The sequence below is a fragment of the Pygoscelis adeliae genome, unplaced genomic scaffold, assembly GCF_000699105.1.
Source record: "Pygoscelis adeliae isolate BGI_AS28 unplaced genomic scaffold, ASM69910v1 Scaffold248, whole genome shotgun sequence".
NCBI lineage: Eukaryota > Metazoa > Chordata > Aves > Sphenisciformes > Spheniscidae > Pygoscelis > Pygoscelis adeliae.
Window position 1 is genome coordinate 393,768 of NW_008825302.1, and position 11,794 is coordinate 405,561.

Sequence of the window (11,794 nt, forward strand, 5' to 3'; positions counted from 1 at the left end):
CAGGAATGCGCATACAAGGCATGCATGAGCTGACAGCCCCTGGGGATAGCAGGTGGTGTTCCTCTGCGTATTTACATAGCCATCATTAGCACTTGCAAGAGAGGACTCAAAAGCCAGAAAAGCCCTGTGCTCCGACCTGCCCCTCCTCCTTGGGCAGGGGGGGAAGAAGGGTGGCTGCTCTGCTGCCCGCAACTTCTTGTCAAGACCTTTGTGCACTCCTGAACGTACTACAGGAGTTGTTACTCACCTGGGCTGGATATTGCAGGAGCAAATAGTGAGACTGGGAAGATGGTTTGGTTATTGAGTGACTCCTTGACCTTTCTGGTGGTTCTTTCTTGGATGCCTGTTGTCTGTAGGTGTCATGAGAAGTTCTTGGTTGGCCAGAGGACAGTGTTTGGATATTATAGGAACCAGGATTTCATTTTGGAGCTAGACTTGTTACTGTGTTTTATACAACACGGGTGAAGAGGATTGCCCAGTAATGCTCATTACCTGACTTTTTTTCAGTTGCTTGAAGTTTTGGCAAACTTAACTGCAAGGACACAATTTTTCATAGTGGACATATGCCACTTACCAAATATTTTGAAAAGTGGCAGTGAAATCTATCCAGATATTTCACTTCCAAAAGGAGGTAGGAAAGGAAATTGCTAGTTTTTTCTCAATAGTAAAGCAATACCCCTATCCTCTAGCCCCATGCTTTAGAGAAGGAATTTTCTGTGATCTCTTGACCTTTTCATTGTACCTTCCCCAATTTCTGCAGCCTGTGGGGTAGAGTCTCACTGGCAAAGCCTCTTCTTCCTGAAAAGCCTGGTATATCTCCCAGGTGGTTCTGTCCTCTCCCCCAGAGGCACAAAGGGACCCCAAGAGAAAATATTTTTCACCAGAGCTTAATTCTGGTCTGCATCATGAAGCAGACTTTCATGAAGCTAATTAAGACTGCATGGACAATCCTAATTTTGGCATTTCCTAACCTTTGAACCCTGTAATCCTATTAAGGTAGTTCTTAACATAATTATTCAGTAATTTAATGTAATAATTCTGCTTTTTATAGTCCAGTGAAGGTTGAAGCCCCACTGTGCCAGGGCAGGAGATCACGTAAGTGACACAAAATCTGTTATAGGGGGATTGAATTTGTTTCGGTGGGTATCACAGGGATTGCAGTGAAGCTGGGGGCCAGATGGTGCTTTTGGGAGTCCAGTGGGTGCCATAGTCTGTCACTGAGCTCTGTGAGCCCTGCCTGGTCCCTGCAGGAACATGGTCAGTGTCCAGAGCAATCCGTCGGGATGCTCCTGCCGCTGGTGCAGGGTACGGATCACCTCCCTTTGCCGTGGCGATGTGGCCGTGGGATGTCTGCGCTCCCCAGCCAGCCTGCCACTGTCGCACAGCTGCCTGCAGTTTGCAGAGGTAACAGCAGCGGAGAGGTTGTCCCTCAAGCTCCAGCTATGGTGAACAAGGGAAGAACATGTCCTCTGGGAGCCTGGGCTCAGGCCCTCTCTGCCGACAAAGTGGTTTAGCACTACCTGTGCTGGTGAGGCTGAGGCTGGTGGGTGCATCTGTCCACATTAATTACATGCCGGTTCTGCTGTGATACCCTTGGCGGGATCTGGGAAGTCATTTTCTTCGGTGCTGCAGTTAGTGTGTGCTGTTGTAATATACTCCAGAGGCCATGGTTTGATCCGCATGTGCATCTGGGGGCTGACAGGCCATTAACTTCGGCGCAAGCTGTCTGTACTGGTGTTTAGATACTATTGTTTAGCATGAGGGGAGAGGTGCTGAGTGCTGTAGGGTCTGGGGGAGATGGCTGTGCACGTTATATCTCTTGACTTTGGTGCCTAGGAGAAACCTATCTGTATGCTGGCATCAGTCTGAGGATCTTTCTCAGTATTTATTGTAAGAGCCGGTGTTGCTCGTTATTGCCCTGAGAGCTGTAGGTGTGGCGTTGAACTGCAGTAACCACCTTTATGGGCAGTGTCGGGTCGGTCTCAGATACCAGAAGCCATCTGTCTGCGTGCTGTAGTGACGGTGTTAAGTTTGGAAAGCCATCTGTCTGGGTGTTGTAGTGCTAGAATTGGTCCCTGAAGCCGTCTGTCTGGGTGTTGTAGTGCTAGGAATGGTCCTGCAAACCGTCTGCCTGGGTGTTGTAGGGATGATGTTAGCTCAGTCTAGGAAAAATAGGGACTGATGTGGATTGCGGGGAGGTCTCCGCTTGTGCTTTCAGCTTCCGATATTTCTGTACTTATTGATCTCTGGAGCATTGCTGTGGAAATGGGCAGCAGTCCAGCAGCCTTCCCCAAGGCCTGGAAAGTGAAATTGGTGGTGTGCTTGTGCTGCTCTGGAGGTAGAGGGCTCTGGCCATGTCCACATATGATGTGGGAATCAGGGGCCAGAAAAGAGACAGACTGAGGAGCTGCAGAAGGCGAGCTTGCCACTCTGGGTCCCCTGTGTCTGGAGGGTGGGCATTCCCCGCTGGGGATAATGCACCGGCCGTGCCCGCCTCATCTGGGGACCTTGAAGGGGGACCTTGTGTCTGGGCTTTGCAAAGGAGATCATGGCTCCACAGCTACCTACAGCACAGCTCCCCTCTCCTAAAAGCCCTTGCAAGGGGAAGACATGCTGGGAAGGAACCGCTGAGCTCCTGTACACCAAAGGAAGCCCACACTGAGCTGGCCACGTGGGGACGGGCTGTTGAGCATCTCTTGCTGCCAATGTGGGGGGGACTCCTCCAGGCTACTGGGTCGGGCATGCTGCTGTGGGGGAAAGGCACAGAGAGGGGTAAGTCAAGGGGTGGGATAGTGCAAGGCACTCATCCCAGCAGTGCCGGGATGCAAAGATGTGAAGAATAGCATAGCATAGTATAGCATAGCATAGCAATGGGGCTGCTGGTATAAGAAAACGGGATGGTGGGGCACACTATCCAAATAGCTGTACTGTTAGGGTGTAGTGAAGAGGGAACAGACCATGAAGCAACGGTGCCTGGAGGAAGCAGCACCGCAGGGGAGTGGTATCTGGAGGGAACAGCGCTGTAAAACATGGTACCTGGAGGAAATGGCACCATTAGAGCAGCAGTGCCTGGAGGGAAGACAGCGGGGGGCAGGGGGGAGGCAATACCTGGAGGGAGCAGCAGCATAGAACATGGCACCTGGAGGACATGGCACCGTAGGGGACCAGTACCTGTAGGCAGCAGTGCCGTGGGGGAATGGTGCTTCCCGGGAATGGCGCTGCGGGGGAACGGCACCTGTAGAGAGCAATGCTGCGGGAGAGTGGTACCTTCGGTAACCGCGCCGTGGGGGACAGTACCTGTAGGGAACAGCGCTGTAGGGGAACGATACCTGTAGGTAGTCACGCTGTAGGGGAGTGGTACCTATAGAGAACAGTGGCATGGGAGAATGGTACCTGTCAGCAGTACCACGGTAGGAGAATGGTGCCTGTAGGGAACAGCGCTGTAGGCAATGGTACCTGTAGGTGTGAGCACTCCAGGGAGTGGTACCTGGAGGGAGCGATGGTGCAGGAGAACAGCCCCAGAAAGCTATGGTGGAGTAGGGGAACGGTGCCCACTCTCAGGGGCTGTGCTGTAGGGAAGGGAGTCATTGGAAAGAGCAGCGCTGGGAAGGCTGTTCCCTTTGCATAGATGCTGTAGGGGCAGGCAAGGAGGACAGTGCTGCTGGGATATGATGTCATGGGAGGTCACCGCCGTAAGGGATGTCCCAGGAGTGGTCTGCAGAACCCTGAGGGGTCAGTGTGGGAGAAGAGGTGTTTCCAGGTGTCCACACCAGGGCAACAGAGGTGGTAAAGCTGCCTGTACTGGAAACACTGCATCCTTCCCTGGCTGAAAGACAGCCATTTTGAAAGAAATACCTTGCACCCCAGCCCACAGTTTGCAGCATGGGGCGTGCTCTACCCTTCTACCGCCTGACCGAGGCTAGAAGAAGTACAGTGCTTTTGGGCTCTGAACAGGGGTAGCTGGTTGAAATCAGTGGCCGATGTTTTCCATGCCACCAGGTAGGGAAGATGAGTCTTTCTGATCTAACGCTTCAGGAAAGCATCCTGCTTTGCCTCCAAGCTGCTCTCCCCACACTGTCATGTTCCCCATTTCTCCGTACCACTGCACCTCTCCAATCCCTCCTAGCATGCTGCGCTTCTCTCCTCCGGGCTTCTGTGCATCCTCTGCCGTGTTCTGCTGTGTCATGTCCCCACAGTCCCACTGTCTTCCTTCCCAGAGCTGCTCCACTACATCCCCTCACCCGCAAGATCTGGCCTCCTGTGCTGCATCATCCCTGCTCGCCCAGTGCTGCACACCACGCATACGGTGCTGATGCCTGACGCGAATGGAAGACAGGGAGAATCAAACCAGACTGCGGACGTTGCAGATGGTGGCAAAAAAAAAGTGGCTGAGGCTGGCTCTCAGCCTCTGCTTGAAGCTACCTGGCTTGCAGTGGGCGAGTGAACCTCTGCACATCTACTGCAGGAGATGGAAGTGCCTGCTGAATGAAGCTGCCTGCTTTTGTCTCCTGTCTAACAGTACTCAAGTGCATTGTTGAAATCCCCCACTAAGAGCAATAATACTATTAGAGGAGCCCTTGCAAGTGGCTGCAACAGGATGTGTTCCTGCCCTGCATGGGGATATATAGAGAGAAATAATTAGCAGCGGCACCAATATGTGCCTCTTCCCAGAGGAGGCAGCCTGGCTCAGTCTCCTTCACAAAAAGCAGAGGTACCCTGGATGTCAGGAGATGAGAACAGCCATACCAGCATTGAGAACAGAGCCAGGGCTCAAGAGAGCTTCCCCTCCTCCAGCTAGAACAAGGGCCCAGGGTGCATCTCTGAATGCATCTCAGTGTAAAGCCCCAACTGTGCCCCCTTTTGATCTGAAAAGTTCAAAGGGATGCGACTTTTACTACCCTGGATTCATTCCTATGCAATGTGCCAGGCAGAGCAGCCCCGAGGCAGCTAACAAGAGGATGCTAGAGAAATGCAAAGCTATAGAAAGGGGGGAGCCAGAAGACTGTGAGGACTGTGAATGCCCAAACAACCACGCAACCCTCCTGGCTGTGAAGTACAGCCTTCTGGCATGGAAATGCCGTTAACAGGATGGACCAGCCCTCTGAAGGAGCTCAGCGAGAGGGCAAAGCTCAGGAAAACATGGCAGCTGCACAGACATAGCTTTTACTTTGCATGGCCAGGATGCTGTGGAGGAATGAGATGCTGGAGAGGGCATGGCCATCCTCTTCATCACCTGGGAACTTTGTCAGATTTCAGGGGTTCAGAGTCACAAAACTGCATTCCTAGGGTGGAGGAGGGATCTGAAATCCCGAGTACACTTCGTAAGGTGAAGTGGGCACCTCGACACCAAGGTGAGGTTTGGGCTCTGCCTCCTCACCACACTGCAGGGCATCCAGAATCAGCACTTTGTGGGCAAAATTGCCACCACTGTTTACCCCCAAAGAAAGGTTTCTGCTTCTCTGCAATGGCACATCGAACCACTGGCATGTGCTGAGAATTAGGCTGTAGGGTCGTGTTTACTCTAAATCACAGCTATTCAGGAATTACACCCTGCCCTGTTCCCGGGCTTTTAAAGCAGAGCGGGTTGTGCTCATGGCACATAATACGCTCCTTTAGCGGCAGAGCTCTGATGCCAGCATCTCACTGCAAGCGAAGGGACAACGCTGGAAAAAGACTTCAGTGCCAGAAACAGACAATGGGGAAACCAGAATAAAAGATCCTGAACACAGCGTTCCTGCTTGATCCTGCGATTTCTAAGCTGCCATTGGCACAAGGAAATCACCATAGCTTTGTTCACTGGAGAGGTAGCTTTTATTTTGGTCTTGCCAGTACCCTCCATAGACTCAGCAAAACACCTTCTGCCACAGCAAGAAGCGATGGCACTCATCCACTCCCCACCCTGGGAGCGCGCAGCACCAAGGCATTTCTGGAAGTGGAAATGATGATGAGCCATCCCATTTGTCCGGTAGGAAAGTAGATGAGAGAGAGACAGCGATATTGCCTCTTGAACAGAAGTGAAAGACAAAACCGACCAAGCCGGTGGCCACCAGGGCATCCGGTTGTCCTGAGAGGAAGAGCTGGTGGATCATCTAGGACACAGGCTCCAGTCTGTGCTTTGACTTGTACAGAATAGAGGTGAAAACTGAGCTGTCTTGCCTCTGGTTTCATATCTTGCTTTCTATCTGTAGCTAGGAGAAAGAAACGAGGCAACATTCCACATGCTCAGGAAATAGGACAGTTGGTCTGTGGCCAGCCCTGAAAATGACCCCAAAGACAGGCATTGGCAAGCTATGCTCTCACACTGGCCTGTGTGGGCATCTTGTCCCCTGTGATGCTTGGGCTCCTGCTTTTGCACCCTGCAACATGAGCATGGCTGTCCCCTGCGCACGAGTTCGTTTGAGTGTGCCCATTTGTGGTGCACGAGCACGTCAGCGCGCATCCAGCTGGGCTGTATCCGTGTGTGTGTGTGTGTGTGTGTGCGCACATTGCCGTGTAATGCACAGCCCCAGTCCCTCTGCACGCAGGGGCTCGGGGTACCATAAGCCAGGTGGCTTCAAGCTTTGCCTCAGGTTCCTCTGTGAGTCCTGCAAGGGCCAGTGGGCTCCAGGGAGGCTAGGATAAGGCTGGAGAAACTACTGAGAGATCAGCGGTGGTGGCCAAGCGGCCTCAAGGAGGCTGGAGCAGGGCCAGGAGAGGCCAAGGGACTCCTGAAGGCAGTGGGTACCAGAGGGATGCTGTGGGGCTCGGTGCAATGCTATGGGGAGGGCTGGCAGAGGCTGAAGGGTCCAGGAGGATCCTAAGGGTGGGTGTGGAGGCTGGGGGCTGTGCAATGATGTGACCCTCTCGTCCTTTTTCTGCTCCTCATTAGAGTCCCCTGAGCGGAGCAGGCTGTGAAGGGGGTCTGCGCTGAGGTATGTCCTTATGGCTTCTGCCAGGATATCACAGCTTACGTGTGTGCCAGGGGACGGGACACAGGAGGTGGCTCCCAGCACAGGGAGCAGCGTGGGTGCCAGAGCCTCTGCAGGAACCAGGGGGAAAAACTGGGGTGCCTCAGCCCCCAGAGGAGCTGAGAACTTGGGATACAGTCACTGGGGGTTGTTTTAGGGCAAGATATGCTCACTCACTGGTTTGCTGCTAACTTCGCCCCTTCTTCCATTGCCCATCTCTTTAGCTTTCACTTATGACCCTTGTCAACCGTTCCTGGCATTGTATGCAGCCTTCTCCTGCAGAGACCTCCCTCGCATCCTGGGGTTCCCTGTATGTGAAAGCTGTGCCGGGGTGACTCAGGGGCGCCTGTGTCCGAGAGCCCCGAACTGGTGGCAGGAGGGATGTACTGACGAGGGTAGAGCCCCCAGCACAGTGTGAATGGCTCTGGTTTGCTTCTTCCCAGGGCTGAGGGAGTGCCAGCGGGTCTGTCTTTTTTTTGGGAGGAGGGGATTATGTGTACCAGTGTGTATCTGGTGGGAAGGGGCATGCCCTGAGCTGGTGAAAGCCCCATATGTCTCAGGTACCCAGAGCTCCTTAGTATCTCCCTCCATCAGTCTGCAGGGCTGTTTGTTAGCAATGCAGCAGAGTGAGCTCCTGGGTGGAGAGATGGAGAGGACTTCTGTGAACCAGAAGGGATGCCTGCAAGTCAGAGCAGTCTCAAGGTCATGAGCAGCCCCCCTTTTCATCCCAGCATCAGCACCAGGCTTGATCTGCCAGCAGGTGCTTGTGGAAGTGGCCAGTGATGTGTCCCAGGCAGTGGCAGGGGGCTCTGTTGTGCCTCAAGTTGGGGTAGATGGCAAGGAATGGCTTGTGTCTGGCATGGCTTTTGGAGGGACACTCACCTCTGCATGGAAATGCCAAGTTTCGGCCTCTGAAGACTTGTGACAGGTACTCCTGTGTAAAGGATGCATGGCCAAGGCTCAAGAAGGCCTTGCAGTGTCTGGGGTAGAGGGTGGCTGGTATGTGAGGACACCAGACCATGAAGTGGTGTAGCTGGTGGTCAGAGTTTCCCGGCTATGCCAGGAGCAGGAAGCTACTGATGCCCTCAGATACCTGGCTCTCTCAGGAGCAGGTGTCTGGTGCACAGAGAGGCTTGGGCGCTCCTGGGGCAGGGCCTCATGAGTATCAGATATGTCCAGCCTCTCTGGGGGTAGACATGGGTTTGCCCATGTATGCTTCGCTGTGCTTGGGGATTTCAGGCTCTGCGGGAGACCAGCTGATATCTGAGGACTTCTGGCTGGGCTTGGGGCTCCTGCTGATGGGTGCTTGGGGAGGCTTGCAGGTGGCCTGGCATGCCCGATGGTGAGCAGGGCAGGGCTGCCCAAGTATGGTGCTCAGGAAATATGGTTGTACCTCAGGGCAGTGAAGAGCCTGTGTTTAGGGCAGTTCCCTGTCTCTGCATGGTGAAGCTGTCAGTGGTGCCCAAAGGTGCTGGACGAAGGGAGCTCCTGGAGCCTAGCAGGATCCAGGTGGTGCCCACAGCTGTGGGGTGACGAGTCCGGTGACAGTCTCCTGCTGTGCAAATCCAGGCTGTGGAGCCCCACCTGTGCAATGCTCATCTCCAAAGGGGGTGGGCTCAGTGGCCTCTGCCCCACGCTCTGCCTCCCGATTCTCTGCACGCACCCACTGCAGGGAGGATGCTTGTCCAGGGGGAGCTGGGGCTGTGAGCTTAGATGGGAGGCACCGGCTGCCAGGAGCCTTGGGTTCCCCTCCCATCTCTGCCTTCGCTCCCTGGGTGGCCGTGGGTCCAGCTTCCTGGGTGGCTGTGGGTCTGGCTGTCCCCTCCCACTGCGGGAAGGTGCGGGTAGGACGGAGACGTCCAGGCTCTGCTGCTCGTCCCTGTGCTCCATCCTCAGAGTGGTACCTGGGCGTGTGTAACGATGTTCTCCCTTGCTTCTCTGCAGATCTCCGGCCTCTGCCCGATGTAGCCATGACTGGGACCTGTACCCGGGAGTGCACAGAGTTCGGCCACTCCGATACCTGCTGGATGCCCGGCCACTCCTCCCCCAGCCGCAGGCCCAAGAACGCCCTCAAACTCTCCACTTTTGTGCCTTACCAAGACAGAGGGAGTCAAGAGCAAGTCGGGAATGGCAGCCCCAGACTCTCAGAAGAGCGCAGCACCAAAATGGCCAACCTCCGCCTGCTCCCCACGTACAGTGCCTTCTCCAATAGTAGCCATGAGCCCTGCAAGGACTCTCCCATGGAGGAAATTCCTCTCACCCAGACCTCGGACTTCCAGCCAGCCACCACCCCCTCATCCCAGACCACCAAGAGGGAGATATATCTGTGAGGCTGGGCGTGAGGGGCAGGGAGCAGACACGCTTCTGAGGCCAGTGTCCAGAGGAACATTTTAAACTTCAATGCTTTATCGCTCCGGCGGCTGGTTCTCCAGGCAGTGGGCTCTGCGGACAGCAGGGCAGGGCAAGGCAGGGATGAGAGGAGCGCCTTTTTAACCCATTGTTTCCTGGGGCCAGGGCGGGTGGGAAGGATGGAAGCATCCGAACCCCAATTTCCAAGCACTTGTGGGTGCATGTCTCCGAACTGCTGCGTCGCCGGGGAGGGCTGGGCATGCTCCTGATGCGGAGGGCACGGCTGGGGAGAAGGGCTTACGTACCAAAGGTCCACACAGAGCTGGTGAAGTTCCTGGGGCATAGGATGAGGGGTGTCCCCGCGCACGGGGAGCGAGCTGCCTGTCTCTTTGCTGTAGACTCCTGTAAATACGAATCTTAGGAATGACATTCAAGTCCTGCCTGATCAAAACTTTTTATTGTCCTTGAAACAGAAGACGTTTAAACAAAAACAAGAAACACACGAAAAAAACAAAAAAACAAACAAACAAAAAAGAAAACAGAAACAAACCACAGGGAGCAAGTTCCAGCTTTGAATGGTTTGCTGCGTGAAAGAGCCCGCGGGAGCGCAGCGTCCGGCCCATACTCATGTTCTATATTGTAAATAGAGATGTGACCAGTCCCTGATACAGCAGCTGGGGAGATGGAGGAGAGGGGCAGTGTCCTAGCCGGACCATAGGGACTTTGCTATTTTTCAGCCTGGATCTCTTTCTGAACGTTGTCACTGTGCCCACAAGCTGCAGGGTCCCTAGGGACTTCCCAGTGCCATAGGTGAGGTCTGCTTTAGGGGGGGGGTTCTCTGGTGGTGGCCCTGCGTCTGGCTGGTGGAGGAGGGATGGGGAAGCCCCCAGTCAAGGGACCGGCTGGGTCCGGAGAAGCCCTCAGTCCGACTCTGCTGGCAGGGAGGTCGTTATTGGCTGTGGCATCTCAGCCCATCGCCTTGTGTCTCCTCCGGGGCAGGGGATGCCCATGAGGCCGGCTGTGCCATGCCTTCGACCTCCGTCCCTTCCGCCTGTAAGCCACCATTGCCTTTGTGAGGAGGAGCTTTGTCTCAGGGTCACACCGGGGGCCACCAAGCCCCTACCTGCTGGACTCCCGCTGCCCTTAGGCCACAGGGCCACTCTCACGGGATCCGGCTTTCTCTTCCATTGTCAAAGGTTGACCAGTCTCCCCGGCAGGTCCCCGCTGCCCCAGCATCCTCGGCTCCCTTGCAGGGTACCCAAGCGGGGCAACGCTGTGCATGCAGCGGGGAGAGGACCCCCCCAAAGGACTCCCTGGAGGAGGATGCCTGGGCACTTTCCTGAGCCTCTCTGCTCCCTTGGGAGCAGGGGCATAGTCTTGTTTTGGGAGGCTCCACATACACCCCTGGCAGGAGGGGTCCGGGGGACTCGCGCCTCATTCCTGGGTAGCCCTTCCCGGTCCTCCCCCACCATGATGTGGGGAGGAGCTGTGCTGCACCGTTGTTCTTCCCATACTCACGCGTGCATCGACCGTCTTCATCTCTGGAATCTTCCTTAGGGAGCAAGGCCAGTGGTAACTGCAGGACGGTTCCCCCCACAGCTCATCTTCGGTCCACGCGGTCCATCACTGCGGGGCTTGCAGATGGCTCTGCTGGGCTTGGCTGGCATGGGGACACCACAGGGACAGGGCACCCCAGCCGCTGCGGGTCAGAGACTGCCCTGCCATAGCTGTAGTGCCTGTTGGGGTGCAGCGCGCCGGGGGCCCCCCCTGCCCAGCCTCCTCCCCCCCTCCAGCATCCCTCTCTCTGAGCAGCTCCTCTCCCTTTGCTTCGGCGGTGGTGGCAAGATGTGGCCAGCTCCCTGGTGCAGCTCCGGTTGACCTGAAGGGACGCAGTGCAAGCCGAGCCCGGGTGACAAGGGAAGGGTGGCAGAAGGCGCCTGCTCACACCTGCTCCCTTGTGCCCCAGCCCTGCTCCTTGCCTTCCCCCGGGCGGCACTGGCACCTTGGGGTGCCACCCAGAGGAGGCAGGATCCTCCTCCCAGCCTCCTGCTGCTGCTCCCCACCGACCGGCCAGGGATCCCTCGAGGCGACCCTTGCCCGCGGTGGCCACCCAGTGGGGCCCACGTTCCCCTGGCCTGGCTGCCTGAGCAGGTCACGCTCCTGAACTTGTTTTTATTGTAGCTCTGTAGTTTCAGGGCCAAACTGGGCAGAATGTGCAATTTGGCCGTGCTGGCCAGGATCTTTGACTCCACTGCCAACTCGACTGCTCACGCCTCCCCTCGGCTCAGGCAGCGGCAGTGTCCAGTGCTCCTCTTGGGGACCCCCCGGGAGAGTGACATAGCCACATCTGAGGGGTGCTTGTCCAAGACCAGCTTCCCCCAGCCCCTTGCCTGCGGGTGGGCTCCCTACCTTCTGCTTGGGGTCACCAGAGGGACCCTGAAGCGCGAAGCCCTGTGGCTGGAGTTGCTGTCTTGTCTCCTGGAGCACCTGGCGATGTT

The 11,794-nt window shown here is 55.9% G+C and overlaps 1 protein-coding gene across 1 annotated transcript in view; it reads left to right on the forward strand.

Moving 5' to 3' along the window:
- PCDH1 (protocadherin 1) overlaps positions 1 to 9,277 on the forward strand; it is a 175,048-nt gene extending 165,771 nt beyond the window's left edge. The window contains exon 5 of the mRNA XM_009330031.1: positions 8,892 to 9,277. Coding sequence (XP_009328306.1) covers positions 8,892 to 9,277 — 386 coding nt within the window. The remainder of the gene's footprint in view (positions 1 to 8,891) is intronic.
- The last annotated feature ends 2,517 nt before the right edge of the window (positions 9,278 to 11,794 follow it).